Source organism: Falco peregrinus, chromosome 11 (assembly GCF_023634155.1).
Source record: "Falco peregrinus isolate bFalPer1 chromosome 11, bFalPer1.pri, whole genome shotgun sequence".
Taxonomy (NCBI): domain Eukaryota; kingdom Metazoa; phylum Chordata; class Aves; order Falconiformes; family Falconidae; genus Falco; species Falco peregrinus.
The window spans coordinates 13,104,094-13,131,830 of NC_073731.1; the positions used below are offsets into that span (position 1 = coordinate 13,104,094).

Genomic DNA, 27,737 nt, shown 5'->3' on the forward strand with positions numbered 1-27,737 from the left:
AGGATTTTAAACCCGAAACTAATTCTGGTCTCTCCAGTCCTGAAGATGTGTCGTTGGAAACGGTTAAAATTGCAGGGGAAAACTGAAGAGGAAAGGGTCTCTGTTCCCACTAGAGGTCAGTGTCAGCACACGCTGCTCCAAGGCACCCAGCGCTACTCCAAATAACCTCTCCTGCAAGAAACTGGGGCTCCCCCGCCACCCTGCTCTGCCGGGAGCATCAGGGCAGAGCCTGGACATGGGAAGGACTCCGCAGGCGACCTGTGACTCCCGCTGCTATCCCTGATAATGTCCTGTCCCCACGTACAGCCCTCTGATTTCCTAAGTGAAAGTGATTTCCCAAGTCTCTGCACCTGATTTCTGAACCCAGGCTCTGCCCACCTCAGTTGCAGCCTGGCCAGGCACCAGTGTCTTCTTCGCTGTTACTCAAGTTAACTGGATGACGTAACTGAGATGTGACTGAGAGAGATGGAGAAAGGGAGTTTATGTCCAGTCTATGTCTGGTCTGAGGAAAAATAACAGTACTTCATTTCCTCGCTGTGGTTCTCTGCCATGTTTAAGCAATATAGGTTACCTGAAATTGTTTTAAGCAGTTGTTGCCACAGTAATTCATACCAGGCAATGTGACTGGTGCTACATTCCCCCCATGCAGACTGCACAGCTTTGGTCCCATGTGAGCACAGTGTTGCCCCATTCCCTGGGGATGCTGCCCTTTTCCCCTGTCCCCAGCATCAGAAGTGCTGAGCCCGTCAGAAAGGTGCTAGATCCCCATCTGAGGAAGCTTCCACTGCATTTTCCAGACTAGAGATGCCTCTGGGTGCCCCAGCAGCAACCCAGACCTCCGCCTGTGGCTCCAGCTCCAGCTCGGGGAGCTCAGCCCAGAAGCCACACGTGCCAGGCTCTTGATTGGGAGCAGAGGCCCTGGGGGAGCAAGGAAAGCTGCAGGAAAAACAAGAGGCTCTCTCCTCAGACTGCTGTTGCATGTATCTGACAGCGAATCAGCTCTGTAGTGCACCAAACTGGGTCACTTCACTTTCTGGCCTAACAGAGTAAAGCACGAATGTGGCTTTTAAAGATTCAATGCCCAGAAGCGAGGCCAAGCTTTCTAACAGACCAGTGCGGAACAGGTTCTCCTCAGGTACCTGTTTGCTGGGGTAATTGGCCCAAAAACACTGGCTGCCCTCGTCTGCTAAGTCTGGCTTAAATCACAGGGTCACTTTGAATCTCTCCAAGGATGCTGCTCTGGGCACCTGATTGCTTTGCAGTAAGGGACTATTTCCAGTTGGACTTTTCCTCCTTGCAGTCTGCGTTGGATGCCTCTTGTCCTGCTGCTGTGTGTCCCATAACATTACGAGACCATTGCACGAATATGGTGACACAACCTGGAGCAGATCGGGTTTGTCTACATGTGGCAGGTGGTCAGCAAGTTGCCCGGCTAATGCCCTCCCTGAGAAGGACACACGATTCCTACTGCTGCCCAGAGTCCCGTGGTGGACAGAGCAGTTTCTGGCGCTTGTTCACTGTGTGTACATGTGTGTATGATGTGTAGGAAGTCAGACAAGGAGGATTAATTAATTCACACCTAAATCACACTGCTCTTGGCCACAGCATTCACTTCCACAAGCAGAATGGGGTCAATATAAAGATACACTAAAAATCCTTGAGCTTACAAAGTGAATGAATACACACACACACACACACCCCCCCCAAATATTTTAACAAAATTTTGATCTAAATGAGATCCTCCTTGTGTAACTCCTGGCAGCTTAGTGGCTGCAGTACCAATGCTCCCTGCTTGCATCTGGGCAAATGCACCGCTGATAAGGCCTCAGTATGTATTTATTTATGTGTGTATTTGTGTGTGCAGCTGTGTGTGCTCAGAGCTCTCCCAAAGGAGATGGCAGATGTGGTTATGAATGGGAGGGGATGGCAGATGGTCTTGGAGAACTGATAATAAAACCATGCTTAAATAGATGGTGAAACTGTGCCCTAGGTGAGAAATCTTGTCACCTGGGGCTCCCTTTATAGCTAGTGGAGAGACAGACTCACTTCCAGAGGGTGGCTCTGATAACCTCTGTCTGGCCACACTGCTTTAAAGAAGAGTGCCCCTCCCTCCCCACAGAATAGCTGTGGAAGGCAGTGCTCCATCGCCGGGCCATCATTTATTCATGACTCTCTAAGCACAGTTTATCTGGCAAGGACTATCCAAGATGGAACAAAAACCTCAACTCACCCAACCATCCCTCAGCTCACCTTGCCAGAGAATGCAGGATGGATGCTGCCAATGCTGCATCCTGGGCTTTGGCATCACCACGCTGGACCTGACGGCCGTTGGAAAGGTGGATGGGTTAAATTTCATTTTTGAGTTGCTTCTGCTTGAGTTGCTTCCTGCTTCACCTCAGCCTCTCACTGCAGCCCCCCACCAGCCCAATTCTTGCCTCCTAACAGTGCTCTGAGTGGCTACTTTGCTGGTCCATAGCAAGCTGCACAGTGCTGCCAGAGGTACTACTCATGCAAGCTGGGCTCTGCTCTCAGGAGTGTTAAACATCCCAGCTGCCAGACTGAATTAGAGCTTGTGTCTCTCTGTGCTTGCATCAGGGTGATTTGGGAACAGGGTGGTGGAGCCACACTACTGTAAGCAAGTGAGTAGCCCAGGCAGGGGTTGGGAGAGAGGGGTGAGCAGGATGGCTGGCTCAGGGCAGCAGGGAGGGGTGCGTGAGCAAGCTGTTTGAAATATTCAAGTGCTGAGCAAGAGTACAGGGCATGCAGAGGGCAGGTGGTCATCCTTTGGGGCAGAGGAGTCCCGGTGCCATGAATAAGTGATGAACAAGACCGTGTTGCCCAGGTAACGGGTGCTCCTGGCACACCAAAGGTGGGATTGCAGCCATTCCCCTTGGAATTTCCATGGACCTTGCCACTAGCCCTGGCTGGTGCGATGGCCCCTAAGTAATGCAGCCAGTGCTGCAGTGGGCTTTTAGCCCCTTTCCTAGAAAAGACTCATCTCCCCCACCTGCCCAGGTCCATGTGGAGAGCTGGGTGGAAAAGGGATGCTTTCTTGGACCAGCATGTGTCAGCTTCAGCTGCTCAGCACTGGGAAGGCATATTGGAACAGAAACCTGTTTTCTGCTTTCAAGGAGGTGACTCCCAGGATGGTAACTAGGCATAGGCTAAGTTCTTTGAGCCATTAGTTTCCGTGGTTTATTCCTTTCAGAAGTGATGGGCCCAAAATCTCAGGCAGATTGAAACATTTGCCAGGGGAGGATTTAGCTCAGTTTCCAGGCACTTGGGGTGGTCGCCACTGCTCCAGAGCTGTATCAGACCAAATGTCCCGAGGACTCTCAAACAGCATCTGGGCAGCTCTGAATCTGCTTTTCATTTCTAGGGGGGATGTGAGGGAGTGCCCTGGGTATCCTGCTGGGCTGCTGCAGAGAGAAAAGTCATTTAACATGAGCCAGAACCTCTGCGAAGCCTCACAAATAATTGTGGTGATGAAGAAATAGTCTCATGGGGCTTGCTGGAATATAGGCAAACTGCACACAGGCAGCCTGTTGGGAAGGGAAGAATCAGAGCAGGGATCAAAGAGCTTGCAATGACAGCCGTTCTAATCTGTGAAATGCACCCCAGGGCAGGAGCTACAAACCCACCTACTTCACAAGGTTTAAGACTTTGTGCATTTGTGCACTGATGGCATCTTGCCCATGGAGATGCGGACCCCTGTCTAGTGATGCTGAACAGAAACTAGTTCCCCAGTCACAAATTAGTGACCCCTATGGGTTTCCTTCCCACAATAAAAAAGGGGTACACACCTGGATCTCCTCCCAGCAGACGTGAAGTCTGAGCGTAGTAGAGGAAAATGTAACTAATGACACAGATTTCCTTGAGGACAATGATTGCAGAGGTAGATAGCACCTGCGTAGTCAATACCACTGCTGGGCAATGGCAAAGCGATGCTGTTTCTGGAGCAAGAGGCACGTTCTTTCACCCACATTCCCCTTGTTGCATTAATAAGGAGTAATTCAACTGGAGCAATGGATTCTGGAAGGCTCAGGCAGCCAGTACAAAATGTCCTTGAAATTTCTAAATGTAATAGGCATTAGCTTCTGAGCTTAGAAAATCCTGCATCCTAACATGAGGGGATTCTCTGCAACACATCTTCTTAAGAAACAAAAAAACCCAGCAGACTGCTAGGAATCATCGACTGCTTCAGAACAAAAGGCTAAGTTTTGATCATGCTTAGCCTATTGAGCAAAATAAAGCTAAACCCAATGTTGGGTGTGTATATATACACAGACACACACAGACACACAGACACACACACACACACACTGCTGCAAAATCCAGTTTTATATTCAGGCTACAAATACCAGCACAAGAATAGATGTCTATGGTCAACTAGTTCAAAATGCAGCCTCTGTCAAATTTTTTCCAGCAATTAAATGCAAATTTACTACATGGGTAACAACTAAACACATACTTAACCAGGAGTGAAAAGGCTATTTTCTACAACCATCAGAAGCAGAAGTGTGAGATGCTTTTTTTCTGGCTTGATGCATTATGGAAAGTGAATGAATACTGCTAATATGATCTAATGCTTTATGTCTGCTTGGAATAGATACAAATGTCTCTGCAGGGCAGCAGATACAGGGTATCTGGAGAACAAACCTATTGACATCCCAGTAAGGACACCACCTCTACTTCAGTTGCCGTATTTCTTAAAAGCCTCCCTGCTTCTGAAAATGGTTGAAATCATTTTGTCACATCAGAAATGCCCCTGTACCACAAATGTCCTGCTCTCCAGCATGATCTTCCAGTAGAGCATCCTGAAACCTACAGGAAAAACTGGGGGGGGGGGGGAGGCAAGAGGGGATTCTCACATATTAAAGCAAAGACACTTTCATCTTTTGCTCTCAAGGAAGGAGGGTTGAGTGTTCAAGGCAGTGTGTTATAATTAGGATTGCTGGGATCTCCCTCTGATGGTGACACAGAACAGTCTTGGATGTTAGCTGTCTTTCTTCAGTTTCCAAAAGGCCTATGCATCATATAGCCTTATTTCTCACAGTCTTCAGAGGGGGGGAGGTGGGGGCTGTGCTCTTTGTAATATGTTATCAGCCATGGCCTCCCTCAGGTTCCTATCTGAGGGTTGAAACCTGCCACATACCTGTTTCCCACAGAAAATGGCTGAGAACATGTACAACTTCAGTTTGGATGGAGCAGGGCACAGGACCTCTTTGTGACACCTCAGCTCAGAAATAGCATAGTTGGTGATGTGCTTGGCAGTATCATCTCCAAGATGCAGAAAACACGCTGCCAGGACCAGTATCAAAGATGCCTGATAGAAACCACCCTGCTTCTGCCTCACCAGGAGCCACTGAATCCACTGGCAGAGGCTAAATTGCAGAGCAATGTGTGGGTGGCTCCACAGGGGTGGCAGCAGCCCGCTTCCCAAGGGTTAGTCCCAGCAGATAACAAGCCCAAAATGAGCCCATCGAAGGAAGCTGATCCTTGAGTCTGTGCGTGTGTTGTGGAACTCCACAGAATGCATGCAGCATCTGCAAGTCCAAAGCTACCACGAATTCAAAAGTGAATGGACAAATTCCCTAGAGAAAAAGCCATCATGGGCTCTTAAATGCAACAATGTAAAGTTGTTTCATCTTTTTTCCCCCTCCACCCTTCTGCTTTTCTCTTTTTGGGTGACATTCCTGTAGTCCTTTGAGGGAAAACCAGAGCTGTTCCTGGAGGGTGATCATACCACAAATGCCTTTTGGTCTAGCTGAGGTCACTTCCTCCAGGAGTCCCTAGTGCTATAAAAAGCAGAATTGCGTATACATATGCAAATTGTTTGCAACTGTCTATTAGTGTGCAAGCAGTGCTGCTACAGAAATTGTGGCAGCTGTGAGCTTGTGCCTCTTTGCTCTGCCATGGTACACATTCACATTGGTGAGCTCTCCTTGGAGGCATCACACGAGGATGGGTTTGAAACCCTCGAGAGCCAAAGTCTGCTTAGGGGATTGGGCAGGGGGTGTCTGAGCGGTAGGCCATGAAATTCAGAGCAGGCTGCTCCTGCTTGCTGCTGTTCCCATGGAAACAGGGGAAGGCGAGAGGAAACGCATCCCCAGCCTCTTTTGAAGACTAGCTCCTTCAGCATCACCCCCGGCTGTCACACCTATTCCCATAAGAAGCAGTGGCTGGCAGTTCCCCTCGGATGTGTCTCCTTGAGTGAGACCATCAGGCCTACGGACTGTTCCTTCCCCATCCCGGGCAATAGAGTGGCCACTCATCCCAGCACCAAGACTGAGCCCCAGAGCTCAGAAAAAGGGAACCAGTTCCCAGCAAATCCTGCAGCTTATGCTTTTCCCCAGTTGGGATCTGGGGAACTACCTGCAGAGACATCTGATTTCCCAAGACTGTCAAGGAAGCTGGGCTCTACTTGCAATATCTGGACCTAGATGAGTCTGGATTGTTCCTGGGCTCTGTGTGTGTCCCCTGAGGATGCTACTGTGAGTTTAGACTGAGGGTCTGAAGAGACTCTCACTCATCCCTGCAATGAGACAGGGTAGGCCTGTAGGTGAAATACACTGCAGTCAGCTCCGTGACAGTCAGTGAGCATCCTTAGGTCCAGTGGAGATCATAGCAGTGAAGACACTGCCTGACCTAAGGTTTTCTCCTGAGTGCCAGCGTTAGTGCTGATGGTCAGCCTTACCCCCCAGACCAGCTGGGGCTGCCCGTGGATTAGAAAAACAGCTGGAGCTCAGGCAAAGCGCTCCTGGTCCTCTGAGCTCTCCCACTTCATCCCAAGGGAAGGAAAACCCACGGGGAACCCTCACCTCCCTACCAACAGCCTGGCTGGGGCTGAAGCCTGCCCGGCTGCCCCGGCCAGCCTGACGCCCCCTCGGCGGGGCTGGGAGCGGGAGCCCCTCCCCGGCAGCGCCCGGAGGGCAGCTCGGCTGCCGGCTGGGCTCCCCAGGGGCGGCCGCGCAGGGCTCCCTGCCTGCCTGCTTGCCTCCCTCCTCGCCTGCCTCCCTCTTTGCCTGCCTCCCTGCCTGCCTCCCTGCCTCCCTGCCGCCGGCGCCTCAAGGTCACCCACTGCCCCGCTCGGGAGGGCGTGGATCCAGCCGCGCCCCCATCCCCATCCCTATCCCCATCCCGTCCCCTCCTGCCCCTATCCCGGTCCCCGTCCCCATCCCCCCGCCATCCCCATCTCCATCCCGTCGCCATCCCATCCTATCTTCATCCCCATCCCATCCCCATCCCCATCCCGTCCCCCCGCCTCCGCCGCGGCCCTCCCACCGCGGCTCTGCCCGCCCTCCGCCGCGCCGGGCGCGGGAGCGGCGCTGCGCTGCGGCGGGGCCGGGGGCCGCCGTGCCGCGGCTGCGGGCCATGCCGCCGCGCCGCCCGCCCGCCGCGCCGCCCCGCCGCCCGCCCGGCGACCGGCGAGGCAGCGCCCGGCGGCGGGCGGGATAATGCGGCTGCCCAGCCCGCAGGCACCGCCAGCGGGGCGCCCCCGCCGCCATGTCCCCCCCCGGCCTCGGCGGCCGCCGCCAGCGAGGGAGGCAGCAGCACGCCGGTGCCTCCGGAGGAGGAGGCGGAGGGGGCCCGAGAGGAGGTGAGGAGAGAGCGGCCGCCCCCCCCCGGCCCGGGGCTGCCCCCAACCACCCTCCCTCCCCGCCCGCTTTGCATGGCGCGTTCATTGACCGCCCCGCCGCTGGCCGGGCCGGGCTTTGCCCGCACAGGTACGGACCCCCTCGCCGGGAGCCCCTCTCCCCTCCTCCGGCCGCGGGGCCGCGGTGCGGGCCGGCGAGGGGGGGGGCGAGGAAACCCGCCCGTCGGTGCCCGCCGCCGGCAGGCTGCCCGCCCGGCCGCCCCGGCCCCGCTTCTCCGTCGCCCTCCCGTGCCCGCGGGGCTGGAAGGGGCGCAGCGGGCAGCGCCGTCCGGAGATGGGGCGGGGGGCGGCTGGGTGCAGGGGCAGCGGGGAGAGCACGGGAGGGGAGCGCGGGGCGCTGCATGGGCTTGCTGCAGTGGGAAGGGGTTGTTACGCCTGGGAGGAATGGGTATGGAGGGCCCCCTTGCTGCGCTCCGGCTTAGGGGGGTGCCAGGGGGTAGCACGGCTGCCCGGGTCACCGCGAGGGAAGACGCGGTGGGCAGCGGGGGAGAGGGCTCGGGGACGCGGCGAAGCCTGCTGGCTGCTCCCGGCTGCAGGTTGGCTGGGGCGAGCGGAAGGCGCAGGCTGGGGCAGGCCAGGTACCGTACAGCCTTGCCTCCAGGTATGCTGCAGTCCCCCCGCAGCTGATGGGTTCTCTGGACTCCAGGCAGCGGATGCCAAAGCAGGTCAGGAGCAGGGTGCTCAGTGCATAGGGAGCGGTGCGGGGAGGCAGGCGCGGGAGCCCCTTTGTCTGCCTCCACAGATCCTGCTTGCAGCTTGGGCTTCCCAAGGGGGGGGAGAAACCAACTGCGCTGACTAGCAAGACCCACCTTATGCCATGGGGCTGGTGGTCCATGCAGGGCAGCTAGGCAGCATAGGAAGGGCAGCGTTCTCCTGGTGTGGTGGGTTGTCCTCACCGGTGAGACCACAGCTCAAAGGGCAGCTTGGGGGGGATGCTCAGAAGCTGGTGCATCACTCGTCCTCCGCTGTTGAGGAGATGCAGTTAGCAAGTGCTGCATAATCCTGGTATTCTCTGCCTCCTTGGCTTAGGAAGAACATGCATGCCCGTGCACAGTTATTATATATATGCAGACTTATATTTAGATATAAATAATTGCAGGAGAGGAATGCTGAAGTTCAAGGACTGGGAAGCTGTACAAATACCATATACTCTGCTCTGCGGCTGTTCCTCTCTTCCTGCTTCCATTCAACAACCCGTGGCACCCCGGGCCCAGGCTCTCCAAACGGATCCTGGCCTGGGTAGCTAAACCATAAGGTGCCTTTTTAGCATGAGGACATGCTTGTGCCATGCTTGGGACATGGTGTCTTGCCCCTAGTGCCCTGGAAGTGCTGGTGCTACATTCAAGAGGGCACCACAGCTTTTGAGAGTTGCCAGAGCAAGAGCCAGTTTGGATAAAAGAAGTGTAACAGGGGCACTGCCCGGGTGAATTTCCCTTGCCTACAGTGTCCCCTGGCTCGCAGGGATTACAAGTGGATCGTATGGCCTTTGATTGCTCTGTGGTGGCTGCCAACTAGGGTGTCAGTATAATCTTACCCTGTGGGAGCAGGCAGAAGAGCTGCAGTCCATGACCTGCACCGTGGAGGCTAAGGGCACGCTTCCTGCGGCCAGAAGCTATCACAGACTTGCGTGAAGCAGCTGGTGGAGGAGAGGAAAGCTGCAGCCTTTCCTGACAGTGCCATGGTGTCTCATCTGATGCAATGAGGAGAGACCTTAGTGGCGGGCTTGGATTCATGGACTGACCTAGGGCAATCCTCTTGTCTTCAGAAACACCAGGAGGGGAGGGTGTTGCTCCCCTATAGTGCCTGTGTAAGGCCACACTGGCAGTGTGATGTCCTTATTTCTGTCAGAACCAACTGCTGGTACCAACATTGCTGAGCGTCCTGGGAGTGTGGCTGAATCCCACCTGTCCTGGGAGTGTGGCTGAATCCCACCTGTCCATTGGCCAGGGCCTGCAGGGAGCCAGAGGAGATGTCCGGGGACTGGAAAATGGGGTGCATGCTTTGTCCTGTTTGAAGGTGCTTCATCTTGACATATCTCAGATCACTGTGTCTAGGAGCCAGGCTGGGCTTCAGGTGCTGCTCAGCTTGTCCCAGCAAGGCAAGCAGCAAGGGCTACTGGCCAGAGCTGGCTGAGCCCTTCTTCCCTGTTGGCATCACATACATACACCTACACTTAATGGTGGTGAGCTGAATCTCACTCAGCAATGCATTTCCACCTTGGAGGGTAGGAAATGCCAGGGGACAAGCTCTTCAGCCTGGGAACAAACAAAAAAATGTCCTTGTCCTGTTGCTTGGGTGGGATCGGATGGAAGGAACCAGTCCTCCTCCAAGTTGGCGTGTAAAATGGAGACCTTGGTACCATTGCAGGAGCTGGCTGCTGGCAGGGTTCCCTGGCTCCTAGATGCTCAGCCTTCCCCTTTCCTCTGCGGTTGGCAACACTGACAGCCTGGGGCTGAGCCAGCTCTTCTAGGCAGGTAGTTCCTGAATCTGGGCTGTGGGATGTGATGGGGTTGTTTGCTGGGACCATCTTGGCCAGGAGTTGCCAGTGTCTGCCCAGGGCCTTGGAAGATGGTGCAAATTCCTCAAAATGACTAGATCCTTCCCACCTGCCTTGTTCTGGGGATTTGAGGTCAAAGGGAACAGGGCTTATTCATTTGTTGCATGATGTAAACAAATTGGCAGGGCCATGGAAACTGATGCTCGGGAGTCCCACTGGAGTCCCCTGCAGGCTGCTGCCATAACCTGGCACTCAGGAGTTACCTGTGCCTTCAGGCTGCTGCTCTATGGCTTTTTTGAATCATTTTTTCAGCCCGTAGAGGGCTGTCTCTAGGACAACTAACCCTGTGAACTCCGGGGCATCTTGTAAAGTGTGGGCTTAGCATTCTGAGGGTGAATCGGAGATTTCAGGCAGGTCTCTGCAGGGAGAGGCAGGTGAGAAGTGCAGGAGCTGAGGACACAGGAACACTTGTTAAACAGGGGGATGGAAGATGGTGCCAGGGACAGGTTGTTTCAGAGAGGAGCTTGAAGAGCTTGAAGGATTTCTGGAGTTGTTTAGTGTTCAGAGTTGCAGGGTCAAGGTTGTAGGAGTGATGAAGGTATTTTGGCCGATGCGCTTGGCCACTGGGGTGCTGGGCAGGTTTGTCCCCTTGAGGCTTTTTTGAGAAGAGGATTCCCCAACTCTCCGAGGAGTTTAGTGCAAGCAGTGATGGGGTCCTCCTCTTCTACTGCCTCTGCCCTGTGCATTGCAGGCATCTCCGTTTCCTTCACTGCTGCTCATAAGTCATCCTCTCCATCCCTTCCTGTGCATCTCAGAGCAGCAGCTACAGGTGCAGGACTTCATCTCCTTTCACTTCAGGGGCAATGTCAGAGGCAAACACTACGTGTGAGGGAGGGGAGGCTGTAGCAGCAGTCTACACCTTGCCTTTCCCCATGTGTGTTACAGTTAGCACCTAGGTGCCTGGTAAGAGTTGTCCCATGTGTTCTACATGGTAAACTGAAGCACAGAGCGGGGAGTTGACTGGGATCCCACAAAAAGGATGGCCAAGCCACGGCTGGACCAGTTCTGCCCTCTAGCACTGCAAAGATGTTTAGGTGTATCTGCGATAGTGAATTTGCTTACCCCTCTCCAGTGCTCAAGCCTGAGCAATGAGGGAAGCTCCCAGTGATGGAGGGAAGCCCTGTCTGCAGTGAAGTAGGGCAAGCCTTTCGCCTGCTTCCATCAAACTGCAGTGGGCAGATGATGACGGCATTTGTATCAGAGCCTGCTGTCCTCCTAGTGGCACTGTTCTGGGACAGAAAGGATTCCGCTTTCCCCAGCTTTTTCATCTGCATCTTTGCTGTGCTGGACTTCTCCAAGGCTGATGAAGAGCTCCAGGAGGCAACCTTATTTAGCTGCTTCTGTGGGGGGAAGCCGCGGAGCTGGTTGTTTGCTCCTGTGAGTCCTTTGCAGCCCGGGAGAGGAGCAGGGATGCTGCAGTTCCTACTGGGATTAGACTCTGCAGCTGGCTCCTCCTCCGTCTTTGCTGTGGTTGTATCCCGTCATTGGCACTTGATCAGCTTTCAGAAACCCCACCAGCGTGGGCTGATGTGTATGTGTTTTGCCTCAAAAACCTAGGACAAAACTGGGTTGTAAACAGTTTAGAGCAGGGGTTAGCGTGACCCTGTTAAAGCTCTGCAGTATCTAAATACTGCGTAGTCCTAGGAGGAGACTAATGTGTGGACTAGAGCCGTGCTAACACGGTTTCTGGAACCAAGCCTGAGCTGCATCGCGCTCCCTGCCGCCCTGCCCTGGGTGGGTAACCGCAGCAGGGCTTGCCTGCATCTCTGCAGGGCAACAGCCAGCATTGTCCTTCTGAGCAGGACGATGCAGGCAGTGCGGAATGTGAGGGGCCGGGGAGCAACCAGGAGGTGGAATTTGCTTTTCCGAGGTGGACCTGGCTGAAGATCTGTCTCACTGATGCCCCTTCCCCAACCTGGCAAACGAGCGAGCGGAATGCTTTGCTTTATTCTTTGTGCTCCATCTGCAGATCCGTTCCCCCAACGAGGTGCTGTTTCTGTGCAGGTCCTCTTGCCCCACAGACGCCCCAGGGTCAGTGTGTGCCTTGCATCTCCTGAAGCCCCCATTCAGACCCTCCCCATGCTCCTCCTTTGGCCTAGCAGTCCCCTTAGAGCCTCACAGCTGGGGCTGCTGCCGCTGGGGAAGGTTTGCAATGCAGAAGGCAGCTGTGGGAGAGGAGACCTTCAGTCCTCACTCCCTTTTCTCTTACCTGGGTTCATTCTTGCCCTGTGACTGTAAGGCTGCTGTGGTGGTGGGTCACACTGGGAAGACTGGGGTGCATGTGCACCCGTGCCAGAGCTGCTGAGCAGAAGCGCTCCACACCTTTCCCTGTTGCCTGCAGGCCAGCACTGCCCCACCTGCCTTCCCTGGGCTCTGTCTCTGTCACCAGCTCTCACTCTCAGCCAGTGGCCCCAAAGAGGGGAGCTCAGCACTACTGATGCTCAGGATCCTCAGCAGGATGTGCCGCTTGCTCTGCTCCTCACAGGCGGGCTGCTGGGGTGGCCAGGAAGGGAAGCTCCCTGCCTCTGGGAGAGAAACCTCAGTTGGAGATTTGGCCTGGATCCAGCCCTGCTAATTGCAGTGGCACAAGTCCCACTGTCATGGGGTGGGCCAGACTTTGACAAGGTGTCGGGAGGAAGGTTTAGTCTGTGGGACTCTAGGGGACCACACCAGGGCTGAGGGGCTCTTCAGGAGAGCAAGGGGGACTTCTCAGAGGAAAGAGGTGGCCCAGATCTGTCCCTAGACCTGCCAGTGCCTTGTGACATCTGGTTCTTGCTTTAACTTCCCTTTTCATGCAAGAGTGAAAGTGCCCCCCTCCCCCTGACTTTCTAGCAGCATGAGCCCATTCAGCTCTTTGGGATCCCTGGATGAGAGACCTCTCCAGCCCAGTGCGCTGCGGAGCAGAGGAGGGATGGGGCCAGGCCTGGACTTCACTGCCGCGAGTGGTGTCATTACAGCTGGTGTTAGCCCCTGCAGTGGTGGAGGTGAGCTCAGGAGCCGTGCTGCGTGCAGCTGGGGAGGGACAGCAGAGCTGAAGGTCTCTTAGTGACTTCAGTGGCACCTGCACAAGGCTGGGGTTCTTGCCCCCTCCTTCTCAGGTCACACCTTTGGAAATTGCTGGATGAAATCTTTTGTATAAGAAAGCAAATAATCTCTTTGCATGTGTTTCCCTTTGGGTGTGATAATATCATGTCTCATTGACCATGCTGGTTCAATACTTGAGACTTCAGGGTGTTGCAGAGTGACAGAGGTTTCCTTAAGCCTTTGTGAAACCCTACACGGTTCCTATGGTGAAGGCACCAGTGCAATCCCTTTAAAAAGTGCTATTGCTGAACTTCTGCCCTTTTCTCACCGTGAAAGACCTGCGAGCAGTTTTTCCAGAAGTGTGGGCTGTCACCGCCGAATCCCAGTGCAAGTAGGGACATTTGCTGGCGGCCTTGACTGGCCGCTTGCCCTCCCTGCTGCTGCAGATTGGTAGGGTGCTCTTCTCTTCCAGCCTGAACACCTTTTAGGATGTTATTCCGTGTTTGCTTTCTCTCCCACCAGAGGTCACGGAAAAGTACTTTCCCTTTTGTGTGGTTTATAAAGCACTTGAGAAGCACTTCAGAGCCCCTTGGGCTGCCAAGTGTTGTGGTGGGAATTGCCATTACCAGAGACCTTCCCAGTTGCAGGAGGTCTGTTTCTCCATCTTACAGGCACCCCAGGCTGCTTATGCTGCTCTGGTGGGAGAAATCTGAACGTTGCTGTTGGTCGTTACTGGGAAAGGGGGAGAGACTTGTGTGCCAGCGAGCGGTGAGAGACGCAGTGGGAGGAGCTGTGGAGAGGTATTCAGGTGGGACACCCATCGGTTAGAGCTGCCTGTGCTGGTGGGATGGGCGCAGAAGCTGAGGTATGTGGGGGAGATCCTCCAGCCTCCATCTTGCTGTGCTTCAGCACCCCTCGCCAGGACGTGGAAGTGTGGGGGTTACTCCCCATTGAAGGAGGGGGATGCTTGGGGGGCAGGCTGGCAGAGTTGCCCTCTGCTGCTCTCCTCCATGTCCAGCTGGGCTCTGGCTGTCTCCCAAGGCAGAGCACCACGAAGGGAAGAGGGGGGTGACAGTTATCTGTGCTGCAGGACTGTCGTCCTGGGGGAGATCCCGGCCTCTGGCCTCCCGCTGAGCCTAGGGGCCCCATGGCATCTGCTGTTTGTCCCCATTTGCAGAGCTACAGATGCCACCATGGCCCCCTGCTACCTGCTCCCCTCCCCCAGGCCCCCACTGACTCCTCTCTTGTTTTCTCTCCCCTTCGCCCCGGTCCCCTGGAGCAGCAGCGGCCGGTGAAGCAGTCTCTCAGCAAGTCCCTGTGCCGAGAGTCCCACTGGAAATGCCTGCTGCTGTCTCTCCTCATGTACGGCTGCATGGGAGCTATGACCTGGTGCCACGTCACCAAGGTGACCCGGCTGACCTTTGACAGCGCTTACAAGGGCAAGTCCATGATGTACCACGACAGCCCCTGTTCTAATGGCTACGTCTACATCCCCTTGGCCTTCCTGGTGATGCTCTACGTGGTGTACCTGGTGGAGTGCTGGCACTGCTACACCCGCAACGAGCTGCAGTACAAGGTGGATGTGGAGAGTGTGCATGAGCGTGTGCAGCGGATGCAGCAAGCGACTCCCTGCATCTGGTGGAAGGCCATCAGCTACCACTACGTCCGCAGGACCCGGCAGGTTACCCGCTACCGCAATGGGGATGCTTACACCACCACCCAAGTGTATCATGAGCGGGTCAACACTCATGTGGCAGAGGCCGAGTTTGATTATTCCAATTGTGGAGTTAAGGACATCTCCAAGGACCTCATTGACTTAGAGAGCTACCCGGCCACACGGCTCCGCTTCACCAAGTGTTTCAGCTTTGCCAACGTGGAGTCAGAGAACTCCTACCTGACCCAGCGGGCCCGCTTCTTCACGGAGAACGAGGGGCTAGATGACTACATGGAGGCCAGGGAGGGGATGCACCTCAAAAACGTGGACTTCAAGGAATACATGGTGGCCTTTTCTGACCCAGACAACCTTCCTTGGTATGTATCCCACTATGTCTTCTGGGTGGCGGCTCTGCTGACCCTATCCTGGCCCCTGCGGGTGCTAAATGAGTACCGCACCTCCTACGTCCATTACCACGTGGAGAAACTCTTTGGGTTCGACTATGTGGCGGTGACACCGGCTGAGGAGCGCTCCTTCTGCCGGAGGATGCCCCGCGTCAACACGGTGGACAGCACTGAGCTGGAGTGGCACATCCGATCCAACCAGCAGCTGGTACCCAGCTACTCAGAAGCGGTCCTGATGGACTTGGTGGGGCTCTCCGGCTGCACCAGCTACTCTGCTTGCCGGTATGGGGGCTACCGGCAGAACTGCGAGCGGTGCCACAGGACTATAAGCAGCTCCTCCATCTTCTCCCGCAGTGCCCTGAGCATCTGCAACGGCAGCCCCAGGATCCCCTTCAGCAGCAGCCGCTTCTCCCTGGGCCGCCTGTACGGCTCACGGCGCAGCTGCCTCTGGCAAAGCCGAAGCGGGAGCCTGAATGAGCAGAGCTGCCCCACCGAGCAGACCCCGCCTCTCCAGCCAGGTGACTGTGGAGGAGGAAGACCCTCCTCCTTACCAGGATGCCCTCTACTTCCCCATCCTCATCGTGCACCGCAACGAAGGCTGCCTGAACCATGACCACCGTCACCTCCACCGCAATGGGTCCTGTGTGGAGACCTCACTGTGAAAGCAGAGGGCGGTGAGATGTCGTTGTCCGGTGCCTGGCCCGAGCCAGTGCAGGATTTGGGGACAGCACAGGGGAGGCAAATGGCCTAGGAGGACATTAGGTTGGAGCGGACATGGCATCTCGCTCCGGCAGCCAGCAAAAGCTCCCCCTGCCATGGCTCTGACCTCCTGGAGGGGTGAGTGCCAATGCTCCCCCTGACACGGCACAGAACTCTAAACCGACCACCACATGCAAAAAAAAAAAAAAAAAAGAAACAACCCAACCAAACCAAACCCCAAACCGTAATTCATGGCATCAAGATCCAAAGGGGGGAATAAAAAGACAGGCCTGATGCAGGGAGGGAGGTGCTTTGGCTCCCAGCCCTGGCTCCAGGCTGGCTCGTGCTCCGAGGAACCAGCAGCCACCAGAAAGCGCCCTGCTGCACCTCTGCCCACCCCGCTGCCCACGCTGGAGCAAGACCCCTTGCAGGGTGGAGGGGAGTGGGCCCCTTGGGAACGGCATGTAACTGCCTGTGCCTAAAGGTCTGGGGCATCCAGGCACGTGGAGCTGAGCGGCAGGTTAGAGCAAAGGCTGAAAGCCACGAATCCAGCTCTTCCCCTTCCCCCCCAACCGTTCCCCACCCTCCCCGCTTTTTTTTTTTAGACCACGCTCCGACTGTTACTCTGTTCTCACTGCTGGGAATGGCACCACCTCCAGAGGATCCCAGGCTCGGCTCCTTAGGAAGCTTCAGCACACCAGTGACTCTGAGAGTCTGCATCCCCTAGGTAAAGGGCTTTCTGTTTGGGATTACAGCAGGCAGGCAGCACCAGGGAAGGGATGAATGTCCAAACCCAGATGGAGTGGAGATCTGTGGTACTGCTGATCCACTTGCTGGAGGAGGGCTCAGCTGGAAAGAAAAAGTGGGAGACCCCCTGGCGAGCTGGGGAAGGGGGGAAGGATGGCACTGGGACAGGCATTGTGGTAATAGGTGGGGTGTCAAGTGGCTGGGGTCTCCTCCTGCCTTTGAAGTGAGTCCTGGTCGGTTCAGACGAGCATCGAGGAAGGCTCTGGTAGGTTCAGGTGCAGTTCACCTATTGATAATAGAGCAGCAGGTTGGTGCATGTCTGTAAGAGTGAATTTTGCATGCGATCAGGCTGGGCTCTGGTTTCAGACTCTGAACTGCAGGCTCCTGGCAGCCTGGTTTTGGCAGAGAGCTCTGAGGGGCTGGGAGGGAGAAATGCAAAAGCACGCTGGAGCATCAGGAACCTGGGCTGAGGAAATGAGGAGCAAAGGGAGTCCCTTTCTGTGGGGTCCCACTGTGGGTGCAGGACCCACAGGTGGGAGACAGGGAGGCATCTGCCATGAGGGATGCTCTGCAGAACAGAGGCTGGGGATATGCTAGAGGGGAACCTGCTTAAAACCAAGCAGTTCGCACCACAGAGGTTTTTACAGAGGGGTGTCAGGCGGTGAGAAGTGAGGTGGCCTCTGTGTAGCCCATTAGCCCCTGGGTTCCTCCACCTTGCTCTTGTCAGGGCAGGTTGGCCTGCTCTGAGCTTTGTGCTGCCCCTTCTATCTCACTGGAAAGGGTCTTGGTGACATTGGGCAAGGAGCCTTCGTGTCACTGAAGCTGCATCAGTGGCTGCAGCATGCAGGCATCCAGCTTTTCCTTCTCCGTCAACACATCCCTGGATCTCATGTGTCCCTGTTCTCAGAAAAGCCATCTCCTTTTCGGTCAGCAGTTTGGGGGAGTGCATGCCAAATCAGCCAGCGGTTTCTCCAGACAGCACTGCCTCTTGGCCTCACCACTCTTCCCTTGTCAGCTGGGGCAAGCAATGGCTGTGAGCAGCAGGTCTTGGGTGACCAGAGCAAGTCCGTTAGCACCTGGGCATTTGAGCCTGGTGTCTGCCTCTGCATCCATTGCAGAAGGGCAAGACATAACAGCAAACAGTGAGCCATTGTATTTAGCCCAGCCTGTCTTCCTCCTGCCAGCTGTTAATTAAGGATCTGTTTCTCTAGTCGTACTGCTGTGCTGTTTCTCCTCCCAGGTCTTGGGGAGGCTGCAAATGCACCCTTCCACCACATCATTCCTCTTTTGAAAATCTTCTCTTGCTGGCAAGCCTGGAGAGATCAGTGCCTGTGGACATTGTAAGGCTCTGTTGGCTTTGCCCCCAGAGCCATCTGTTCTGCTTTTGTGCCTTGTGTGTCCTGGTCAGTGTCTCTTGCTCTTCCAGTCAGCTTGTCCTTCTGGATTTCAAGTGCTAGACTCCACCAAACAACAGTGGTTTGAACAGAAAGTCCCTTGAAATCTCACTCTGTTGTGATTCTGTCTTGTCATCTGCCCTTACTCTCACTACCAGACTAGAGATTGGCTTAAGTAAGAGGGTCCCTTTGAGAAGCATAAGGTCTCTGGTGTGTACACATCTCTCTACATTTTGTTCTCATTATTATCAGCACAGATTCAGACTGGGTGAAAGCAGCTACAGCCCCCTTGGCTGCCCTGGGATTTCCTTGCTTAGTGGTGACATTTGGCTTGCTGTGTGCTTGTGCTTCTCTCTCCAAGGGCCTAATGTGAGTCAAGGCCAATGCTGAGGGTCCTCGTGACTCTGGGGAGATAATGGTACGTGCTTGTATGTCCCAGTGAATCAGGAGACCTTCAGTCAGTGAAGCTGCAATGGGTCATTAGAGAGGAATGTGGTCTGCTTGTCCTTCCCAACATGTTCTCCTTGAAATCTCTTACACATTGTTTAAATTAGGCTGTGATGGCTCATCTTTCCATCTCTAGCCTCCAAGGTGCCTCGGACAGATGGATCTATATAAGATTTGGCAGGCCTTTTATCTCCCTGGGGCAAAGACAGTCCTCAGAATAAGGACAGATTAGTAGGGTCTCTGTGCCCCTGTCTTGGAGCACCTGCAGCAGAGTTCTGCTTTCAGGCGCTTTGTCCTTGGCTCTTTCTGGGTCTTTTGATGAGATTGCCTCCATTTATTCCTCTGGCCCCATTTTCACCTGCAAAATCGTATTCTGGAGGTGGCCTGTCCAGGTGGACACGTGTATCTTTGAGGCACAGCTGCTACTGTGGCCAGCAGCATCCACGCAGAGTCCTCCTGCGGTTGAACACCTCTCCCATGCACATATTGCCGGCTGCAGCCAGGTCCCAGATGTTGTCCCAGTGCCATGGTCTGTGGCCATCCCAGACCCACAGCACCCTGAGAAATGGGACCTCTAGCCAGTGCTTCCTGCTGCATGCCGGGTTTTCTCGGAGATCCCTTTCCTCATATGCTTGGTCCTGTTACCCCACTGCAGCTGGTGGGGCCGCCCCTCTGCGGTCCAGCCCTCTCCATTCTTGCCAGGTTGGAGACCCTCCTGCCCTGTCTTAGGCTCAGGAAAGAGGGTTGGCACTCTTGGGCATGTGAGAGTAGTAGGAGGGACAGGAGCTGCCTGGTGGCTTGGCACAGAAGTGGTGGAGCTGAAGAGAACAGGATGAAACTGGGATTATGCTCCCTCTCCTCCCTGCCTGCAATGGCAGGGCAGCATGTCTAGCCAGGCAGGGAAGCTCACGGCAGACAACTGGGCTCTCCCTTCGTGGTCCTGGCATGAGATGCAGCTGGCAGAAAGGGTGTGCGTGTATGGGTTTCCTCCTAAGTGTTGGTGAGGGACCCCCATGCCCTGGGCAGCTGCTTTAATTCTCTTTGTGGCTCAGGTTATTAGCACAGATGGCCAGCGTGGGTCTGTCCCTGTTCTGGTGGAGTGGTCCCATCTCCCCAGCACACAGGCATCCATCCGCCACCATTCCAGGCTGAGCAGCAGTCAGGCGTCTGCTCTTCCTGCAGACTTGTGTCTGCTCTCTGCCGTGTCTGTGTCGGCGATGACGATTCCTTTGGCAGCTCATTCGATGGCCCAGTCTGCTCCTCTCATGATAGCCTGCTCCCTTATATCTAACCTGAGTTCTCCCTGCTGTATCTTAATCCCATTACTTCTCCTTCATTGACTGGTGAGTCTAATTGGCTCTGCTCCTTTTCCCCATGGCCTGCCTGACACAAGCAGGCGTTATCTGCTCTCTGCAGCCTTCCCTTCACCAATCCTAGGGTCTTCAGTCCCCGAGGATCTCACTGGGCAAACCCTGGCTTGTGTGGTGGTGCTGAAGTTTTCCGTGTGTCGCGAGTCTATGTTTTCTGCTCTGAGCCCAGCCTGGGAAAGAGGAGAGGGCCAAAGGTGCGAGCCATGCCTTGGTGTGTCAGGGTGGCTGTGTCCTTGTTTCTGGTGCAGAAGATCTCTTCAAAGTGAGCGAAATACGCAGAGCTGCTGGCCCCTTATGCAAGGAAAGCAGGACAGCCTGCATCACCCTCTGGGGAGGTGCAAGCCAGGTGCTTGTCAGTACGAGGGGGCAATAACTAGAGGATCTCCACAGTCAGGTGGCTTTGGTTGTTTCCATACATCGTTCACCCATCGGTTCACCCACTGCAGCTTTCCATGGGCCGAGAGTCAGGCCCAGCATTGCACTTGGCAGCAGGCTTTCCTCGCATACCAGGACGAGTGAGTTGGGAATGCTGCCAGCTCCTCTTCCTGGCTCTTCCTGGTGCTGATACCTCCCTAGAAGAGAGCTTAGTCCTTACTGCTGCAACGCTGGACAATAAGTGTGGGCTGTCTGGTGTTTCCCATTGCTGCCGGTATACTTGCCAGGTACTTTAAAGTTCTCCAGCTTTCCTGAACTAGAGAAAGAGGGAGAATGTGTGTGAGAAGCTCTGGATTAGCTGATCTTCAGGATACATCACCACCCATTTATCCATCTTTGAGCACACGCTGGAAGCTTCCCAAATGATAGTGCTTAGCACTTTGCTTGTGCAGAACCCTGGTGACACCGGCCAGCCTGGTGATGCTTCTTGAGCTCACTGTGTATCATGCAGACCACACCAAGGAGGCAGATTTCAGAGAAGGCTTTTGGGTTGAGCAATTGTAGGGGGCATTCATTAGGGCAGGGAGAGGGAACCTCAGTTTATAGCCGAGGACACACTCCAGGCAACAAATACTCAGGATTAGTGCTGGGGAAGCTGCTGTTTTTCTGTTGTCAAGTGAGCACACAGCCCTCCACACCCCTCTCTTTATGCTCTCCATAAAATGCACGTTAGAGACTCATCCGGCCCCTGCCCTCTTTGTTGTCTCTTCACTCAAGAGGCTGCAGAGCTGTTTAGTGACTGATGGATGCCTATGAGGAGGGGGCTGCAGGAAAAAGGTGTGTTAAGTGGAAGTTTAAGCAAGTGAGGTAGCATCCAATGTCAGTAAAACAGTGCCTGCTGATTAGCCTGTGGGAAGAATAATGCTTTTAAGCTCTCCTTCCAGCCTTTCCAACCATGGCTTCAGTGCTGCTGTCTAATATCACCAGGGCGCTGTGTTACTTTTAGCAGGGTACAACCTTGCTGCAGTGTGCTCCTACTCTGCTGCAGTAGCAGTAGGGCGTGGGTCTGAAACACACCACCACCACCAAGAAGTTGTGTTAGCAAAGAGCTGTAAGTCTCACTTTGTGATATGTGCTTCTAATCATGTTTCATTCATATTCGGTGGTTAGAATAAGGTCTATATGAATATGATCTGGATCCAGATCATCTCAGAAATGGGACGTGGTTAAAGTGTTAGTCTGTTTGGTAATGCTGCCTCCTGTGATGCACGTGGGCCTAGAGTCTCCACTGAACCAGGTATGTTTGGGGACCAAAGTTCATAGGACCTGGGAGCCCAGTGGGGCCTTGGGGCTGAGCTGAGCCCACCTAGGACTTTTTTCCCTGTGGGCATTCTGGAAAAAGGGGAAAGGGGCTTAGTCACATTTCATGTAGAAATTAATGGGCTATGTTCATTCCTACTGTAATTTTATTGAAGCCAGCGGTAATATACCAGTGTGAGCTTGGCTTAGCAACCCCTCAGAGCGATCTGTCCCTGAGTCCAGACAAATTGATCTATGACAGTGTTGCTTTGATGCATAGAGTTCATGTTGGGTCTTGGCCAACATGAATTAATGTTGAATGTCTACTGTCTCTGCAAGCAGTGGGTTGAATTGTTCTGCTCTACTGCCTCCATCACAGCTGCTCCGCCAAGAGAAACGTTATGCCCATGGATGCGATCTTGCCAGCTCCCTCAAAAGCAAGCTAACAAAAAAATTGACCTGCACCGCACTGGGAGAGGAGCCTTCTCCCACAGGACCGTAGCCTTTCCGCACACGAGGGAAGAGAGGTCGCAAGGACAGAACCGAACCTGCAAGACCTATGGCCTCGTGGCTTCCCCTTCCTCCTTCCCTCCTCACCTCGTCTGTCTGTCTTGGGGGAGGGACAGTTTCTTTGTGGAGTTCAGCAAGCTCCTCTTCCTGCAGCTTATAAACAGTCTCTTCTAACAAGTACACCATCCACCTATGCAACACTTCCAGAAGCTGCCAAGTTTTCAGGAGCCCATTACGATGTGCAGCGTGGCCACCCAGCACTGAGAATAAGCACAGTGGCTGCTGGAAAGTTAAGTGAAGTGGGTTTTATTCCTCCCCCACCCTCCCCGAGGAAGACTGTTTTTGTTGGGCCTTTTTGTTCGTTTGGTTTTTGTAAACTCCATTTGGGGAAATGAAGCTTGTGAGAAATCGGTGCCCATCCTGAACCCTCCCCAGGCCTTCGAACTTTGGGAATGGATGGATCACCTACTGTGATTATAATTTAGTGGATTTTGTAGAGCGAAGTAACTTCACACACAGACACATGAGATTCTTTCACTCTCCATCAGCACAAGCTGCTTCTGCGATCTTAGCTACTCACATTAGTGAAAGAAAAAGCCTAGCTAGAATGTGGTGAGATGACTTAGTATTTTGTATCAGTCCCATGGTCCCAACGTCCATTAGCAGCACTGTCAGCTGCCGTGCCATGAATTCGGACTTTGGATGGCAGCCCGTGAACCAGTCAGGTTGAAAACGTTTGGAAAAACCGAAGCCCGAATCTATACTTGTCTCCAGAAGCAAGTGCAGAGAGAGGATCAGCTGAGAGCAGACGTCACCTCCTGCTCAGCCCAGCCAGAAGCTGGTGGGCTCTGTGCTGCACCTGCCCCCCCAGGGAGAGCCGGTCCCCAGGGGCCGAGCAGCAGGGAAGAAGAGTCTGATGAAGCAGCATGCACAAGACCGCTCAGCCAGCCGGGGAAAAAGCGGTGATGACTAGACCCCAAAATAACAGGATTTCACTTTGGAAATGCCAACAGCTTTTTCAAACTGAAATGAGGCTAAAAGGCTGTACCAGTTGTGGGAAGTGTTTCAGGTTGCTGTTCCTTGCTTAAAAAAATTAATATTTGATGGTGAGGTGGGTTTAAGCACTCCAGCCAGCTCTGTCAGAAATGTGCAGTGCTGGTGGAGATGAAATACTCAAGGAAGACCGAGATAGTGGCCCTGTGGCTTTGCAGTAGGGTAGGCTGGTCAGGAAAGGAGGCTGAAGCCTGAAGTCTTCCTCTGCCCTTGGAATGTGACCTGGCCGTCCACCCAAGCCTGTGTGCGTGGCAGGGTGGCTTCTGCCTGCTCAGGTGCACGGCTGGGACCCGCACGGCCCTGCAGAGGCTTCGTGTGTTTGTGGCTTCGGTCCGGTGTCACCCATCCGTCCTTGCGACAAGGGCTTTGCAGGGTGACAGAGCATTGCTTGTTCCTTGTGAGAAGAAACTCCTGACCTAGTTTTTGTGAGGAGATGGTGTGAAGTGTCACATTTGCTGCAGCGAGTGGCAGGGAGCAGGGATAAAAGCGTGGTGCAAGCTGTGTTTGAGAACAAGCTAATCCCTTGCTGGCTGCCTGAGACGGGATTGCTGCTGGATCTGCTCCCTGGCCAACACTCTCCAGCTCTTCTCACTCTCCCCAAACCTGATGTGCAAACTGTCATTCCTCTGAGCTAGCCAAAGCACCTCACTCCCCTGAGCTCCTCTGAAGCTGTGCATTTGCATCATTTTTATCCTCTCCCTGCCGGGCACCGTGGGCCAGCTATGAAACACCAGTGGATGCGTGGTGGCCTCAGGCACGCTGGTGGCCAGACCTCGCCATAACCTGCTGGCTCGCCTGCGCACAGCCTTCCAGCAATGCTCCCTGCCCTGGCGTGCCTTGTGCTTGCTTGGTGGAGAGACAGCACAGCCTGCAGAGCATTGCAGCACATCCTGGCCTCACTTTTGCATCACTTTAGGCTTTCCCAGAGAATTTCACAGCACTTCTCTGAACCTTTGTAGGCAGGGTAAATTCAACAGACCGCGGCTGGAAAACAGATGGCCTTGACATTTTGGTGGTCCTGATCTCCAGAGCCTTGGTGAGAGGCAGGTCGGCTGTTGTGGCAGTGCGGGACCAGGGGACAGCGTCACAGTGAAAGCAGCGTGTCTGCTGGGGGAGCCTCTGACCATGGGCTCTGCTTCTCCGCTGGGACCGAGGGCAGCTTTGCTGTGAGCTGAACAAGGTGCAGCTGATGGCAGAGCTAGGTGCGGAGGGCAGAAGAGCGTGTGAACGCTCCACACGATGTGGAGAGGAGAGGCTGTATGAGAACAGCTGTAAAAGGCTTTGCAGATGTGGTGGTTTTTACGGGAGACACAAGGCAGGAGGCCGCTGTGCTGGAGCAGCAGTGCTGCGAGGCAGGCAGGGCAGGAGGGAAATGGAAGGAGCAGGGCATTTGATGGAGAAGCCCAGGAAAGAAATGGGTTTTCGAAGCAGGCTGTGCGTGCCCTGGCTGAGGAGACGGGCAGGAGGTGTTTCCAAGCCGAGGCGCCCAGACCAAGCCTCGCTGCATTGTCAGAGCAGCGATGTTGCCTCCGAGCCCGGCACTGACAGCTTGAGCACGTGTCACCAAACCGCGATGGCTAATGCAGCCACAAGGTGTAAATGTCACTAATGAATAAATTGCCTTGTGCCTTGGAGAGGCTAATCCATCACAGCCGGGGACAGGGATCTGACAGGCTTGGCTATTTCAGGCATAGCCTGTAGGGAGGAGGAACGCTTCATTTCTGAGCTGTCCCCTCCACCTAGGGAAGCCGATGCAGGACTTGGCTCCGCACCGCTCCCCAGCTTCCCAGCTGCCTGAGCTCAGGCTTCATTCTTCCTCACTGCTACCGAAGGAAGAAGCAGGAGGGGGTCTTGGTTAGCCAAAAGTGCCCTGTCAGCAGGGCAATGTGTGGGTCCCGGCTGGGGCTAGCTGGTGAGGGAGTTTGGAGGGAGGCTGCTGGTGCGGCGTAGGTGCTGAGAGGATAAAGCGGTGGGTCCCCAGTGATCAAATCTTGCATCGGTTGCCTGGGGTGCAGGGCTGTGGCCCGCACCCTGCGTGTTTCAGGCCGGTAGTACTTGGTGCCATGTTTTACAAATGTGCCATGTACTACCCAGCTCAGTGTCCTAGTTTACCCGTGTAACCTGCCCCAGCCCAAGCCCTCACCTAATCCAGAGACGGCTCTATTGTGCTGTCATGGGGTCAGTGCACAGGCCTCCCCGTTTTCTCCTGCTGTGGTTGAACCCCAGCCAGCAGCAAGCTGGCTGTGCAGAGGGCCACTAGGTACCCAGCAGGCAGGGACAGAAGCTCAGCGTGGACAAATCCAGCTCCATGGGAGCAAAGGGAGGCTGAACACAGCAACCAGTTCCATGTACAGCCTCTGCCCACCCCCGTGGCAGCCTGCTCCTCCGCTCCGAGTCAGTGCTCGAAATCAACCTGCCGTCCTGTTTACAACATATGCCAGCGTGACACCTTGCAAATTGATGCCTGGGTCGCTGTGAGCAGAAGCCGCCGGGCTTGGGAAACCAGCCACTGGCTCCTGCTGCCGCACACGCTGTGCTCAGCCCTGTGGAAGCAGGGCTGGCCATCTGCTGCGGGAGGGAGCCAGCCGGGCGCCCCTGCTCCGGCCCGATGGGGCACCCACTGGCGTAGTCCAAGTGCAAGTCCTTGTGTCATTCCCCCTCCTTTACTTCCCGGCTACCCCGTGTCTCTCCCTGTCTCTCTGGCACAGACCCACAGGTGGGGGGATGCTCCCAGCTTGGCTGGGATCCCTCTGCTGCTGTGCTGCTCACGCTGCATCAGTGGATGGCATCAGGAGGGAAGACCAGCTCCCAGGCAAGGCACCAGAGGTCGTTCCCACCTCCAGATGGAGACCCACAGCTGACCCCCATCCTCAAAGCCCCGCAGTACTCCTTGGGGATGGATCTTGTGGGAGAGCTAAGGGGTCCGTACTGGCCCTGCGCTGGCACGTGCCCTTCCCAGCAAGGCAGTCCCACACCACGCTAACAGGAGCTGAAGCTGACAAGTGACCCACCAACAATGGGAGTGTTCACACTCAGACAACCTGCTGTTGCTGTCAGGGTTTTCATTTTTACCAGCTTGTACGGCATTTGAAATAGTTTCAGCCCTTGCAGACTGGCAGATAGGGGACTGTTCGTCTTGGGTGTGGGTGGGCGGTGCAGGCTGCTTGGTTTGGGCTTTGCTCTTTGGCCAGGAGATTGATGGGAGGGAAGGCAAAGGGTTCTCCAGGCGGCAGCTACCTGTCCAGGTGTTCCTGCATGTGGCAGCCCAGGACGGGGTTTGGAGAGTGCTCAGGTGGTGTTAACAGCCTCGGCGATTTGCAGGAAGAGGAGCTGTGAGTATCCTGGAAAGCAAGTCAACGTTTGTTCTGGTGATGATAGGTTTTCCTAAGCCCTTTTCTTTCCACCCCTGTTCCTCACTGGCTCTGGCAGCCAATTCCACCTCACACGTCTGCTAGCATGTCTGAGGGATCTCATTGCTGCCCTCCCAGCACGAGCTTTCATTGCACAACTGGCTGACCAGACACAGCCCTGTACTTGGCACTACAGGCAGGCTTGCCCAGGACCGGGCCACCCCCATCAAGTCCGCACCCCACCCTCGCTGCTGAAGCTGTTCCTTCATCAGCCTGATGCCGATCTGGGTCTTTTCTGCTGTTTCTGAACACGAGTTTTCATCTCATTCAGGTGTGTCATTCAGTGGAAATATTTTGTAAATGCAAATAAAAAGAAATAAATCTATTCAATACCTCGGTCTCGAGGATGGGAAACAAGGAGTGGGAGATGCCTGTGTGGGGAGCTTTCACAGCTGCTGCCGCTGGTTGGGATTTCTGGTGGACGTAGCCCCTGGAGCATCCATAAATAGTTGGGAAGGGAGCTACACGGACCTGCGAGGGCTTGGGGCTGAGCCCTGTCAGCACCCCTCACACGGCCACCGCCGCCGGGGACAGCCTCACACTCCATCCTTTCTGATCTATAAGGGCATGACACGGCGCAGGTAAAGGTCCTGTTGGCTGGGGGCCGGCGGCACCGCGGGCATCTGTATCCATCAGGCAGAGCAAGAAGCAGGTAAATGGTGAACAAATTATTTTGTGAACACTGGGAAACAGTTTTTACTTTTCAACTCTGTCAATATGATCTAGCTCTGTCTGTCTCTCTATATATGTACAAACAGTATATCACAATGTTGCCTTTTTTGTTGGAAATATCAAAGTACAAAGATTGTAAACCAAATCGGTGTAATAAAAGTTTCAGATGATTCACTGAGGTGGCTGCCAGCTGTGGATCTGTGAGCGTTGGTGCCTGCGTGGCTCAGAGGGCAGGAGGGGATGGAGGTCAGCCCGCTTGCTTAATTCCCCGCTGACCTCTCCGGAGTGGGGTGGTTGAAGGACTGAGGCAATCAGGTACGTGCCCTGTCCTGTCCTCAGGTGGCCACAGCCCCTGGGGCAGGAGGAAGTTGCTCTGTTTTCCTCCAAGCCCAAGGAAGCTGCTCCATTTTCAACCCTGTGGGCCAGCAGTCCTGCAGGGACCCCTCTAGCTTGGAAGTTATGTGA

At 54.8% G+C, this 27,737-nt stretch overlaps 1 protein-coding gene across 1 annotated transcript in view; it reads left to right on the plus strand.

Annotated features, from left to right (window-relative positions):
- The window catches only part of TMEM151B (transmembrane protein 151B), a 30,246-nt gene extending 2,796 nt beyond the window's left edge, over positions 1-27,450 (plus strand). Inside the window, 3 exon segments of the mRNA XM_055816472.1 lie at positions 7,073-7,600; positions 14,521-15,797; positions 15,799-27,450. Of these exon segments, the coding sequence (XP_055672447.1) occupies positions 7,073-7,600; positions 14,521-15,797; positions 15,799-15,958 (1,965 nt within the window). The 3' untranslated portion in view covers positions 15,959-27,450.
- Positions 27,451-27,737: the final 287 nt, after the last annotated feature.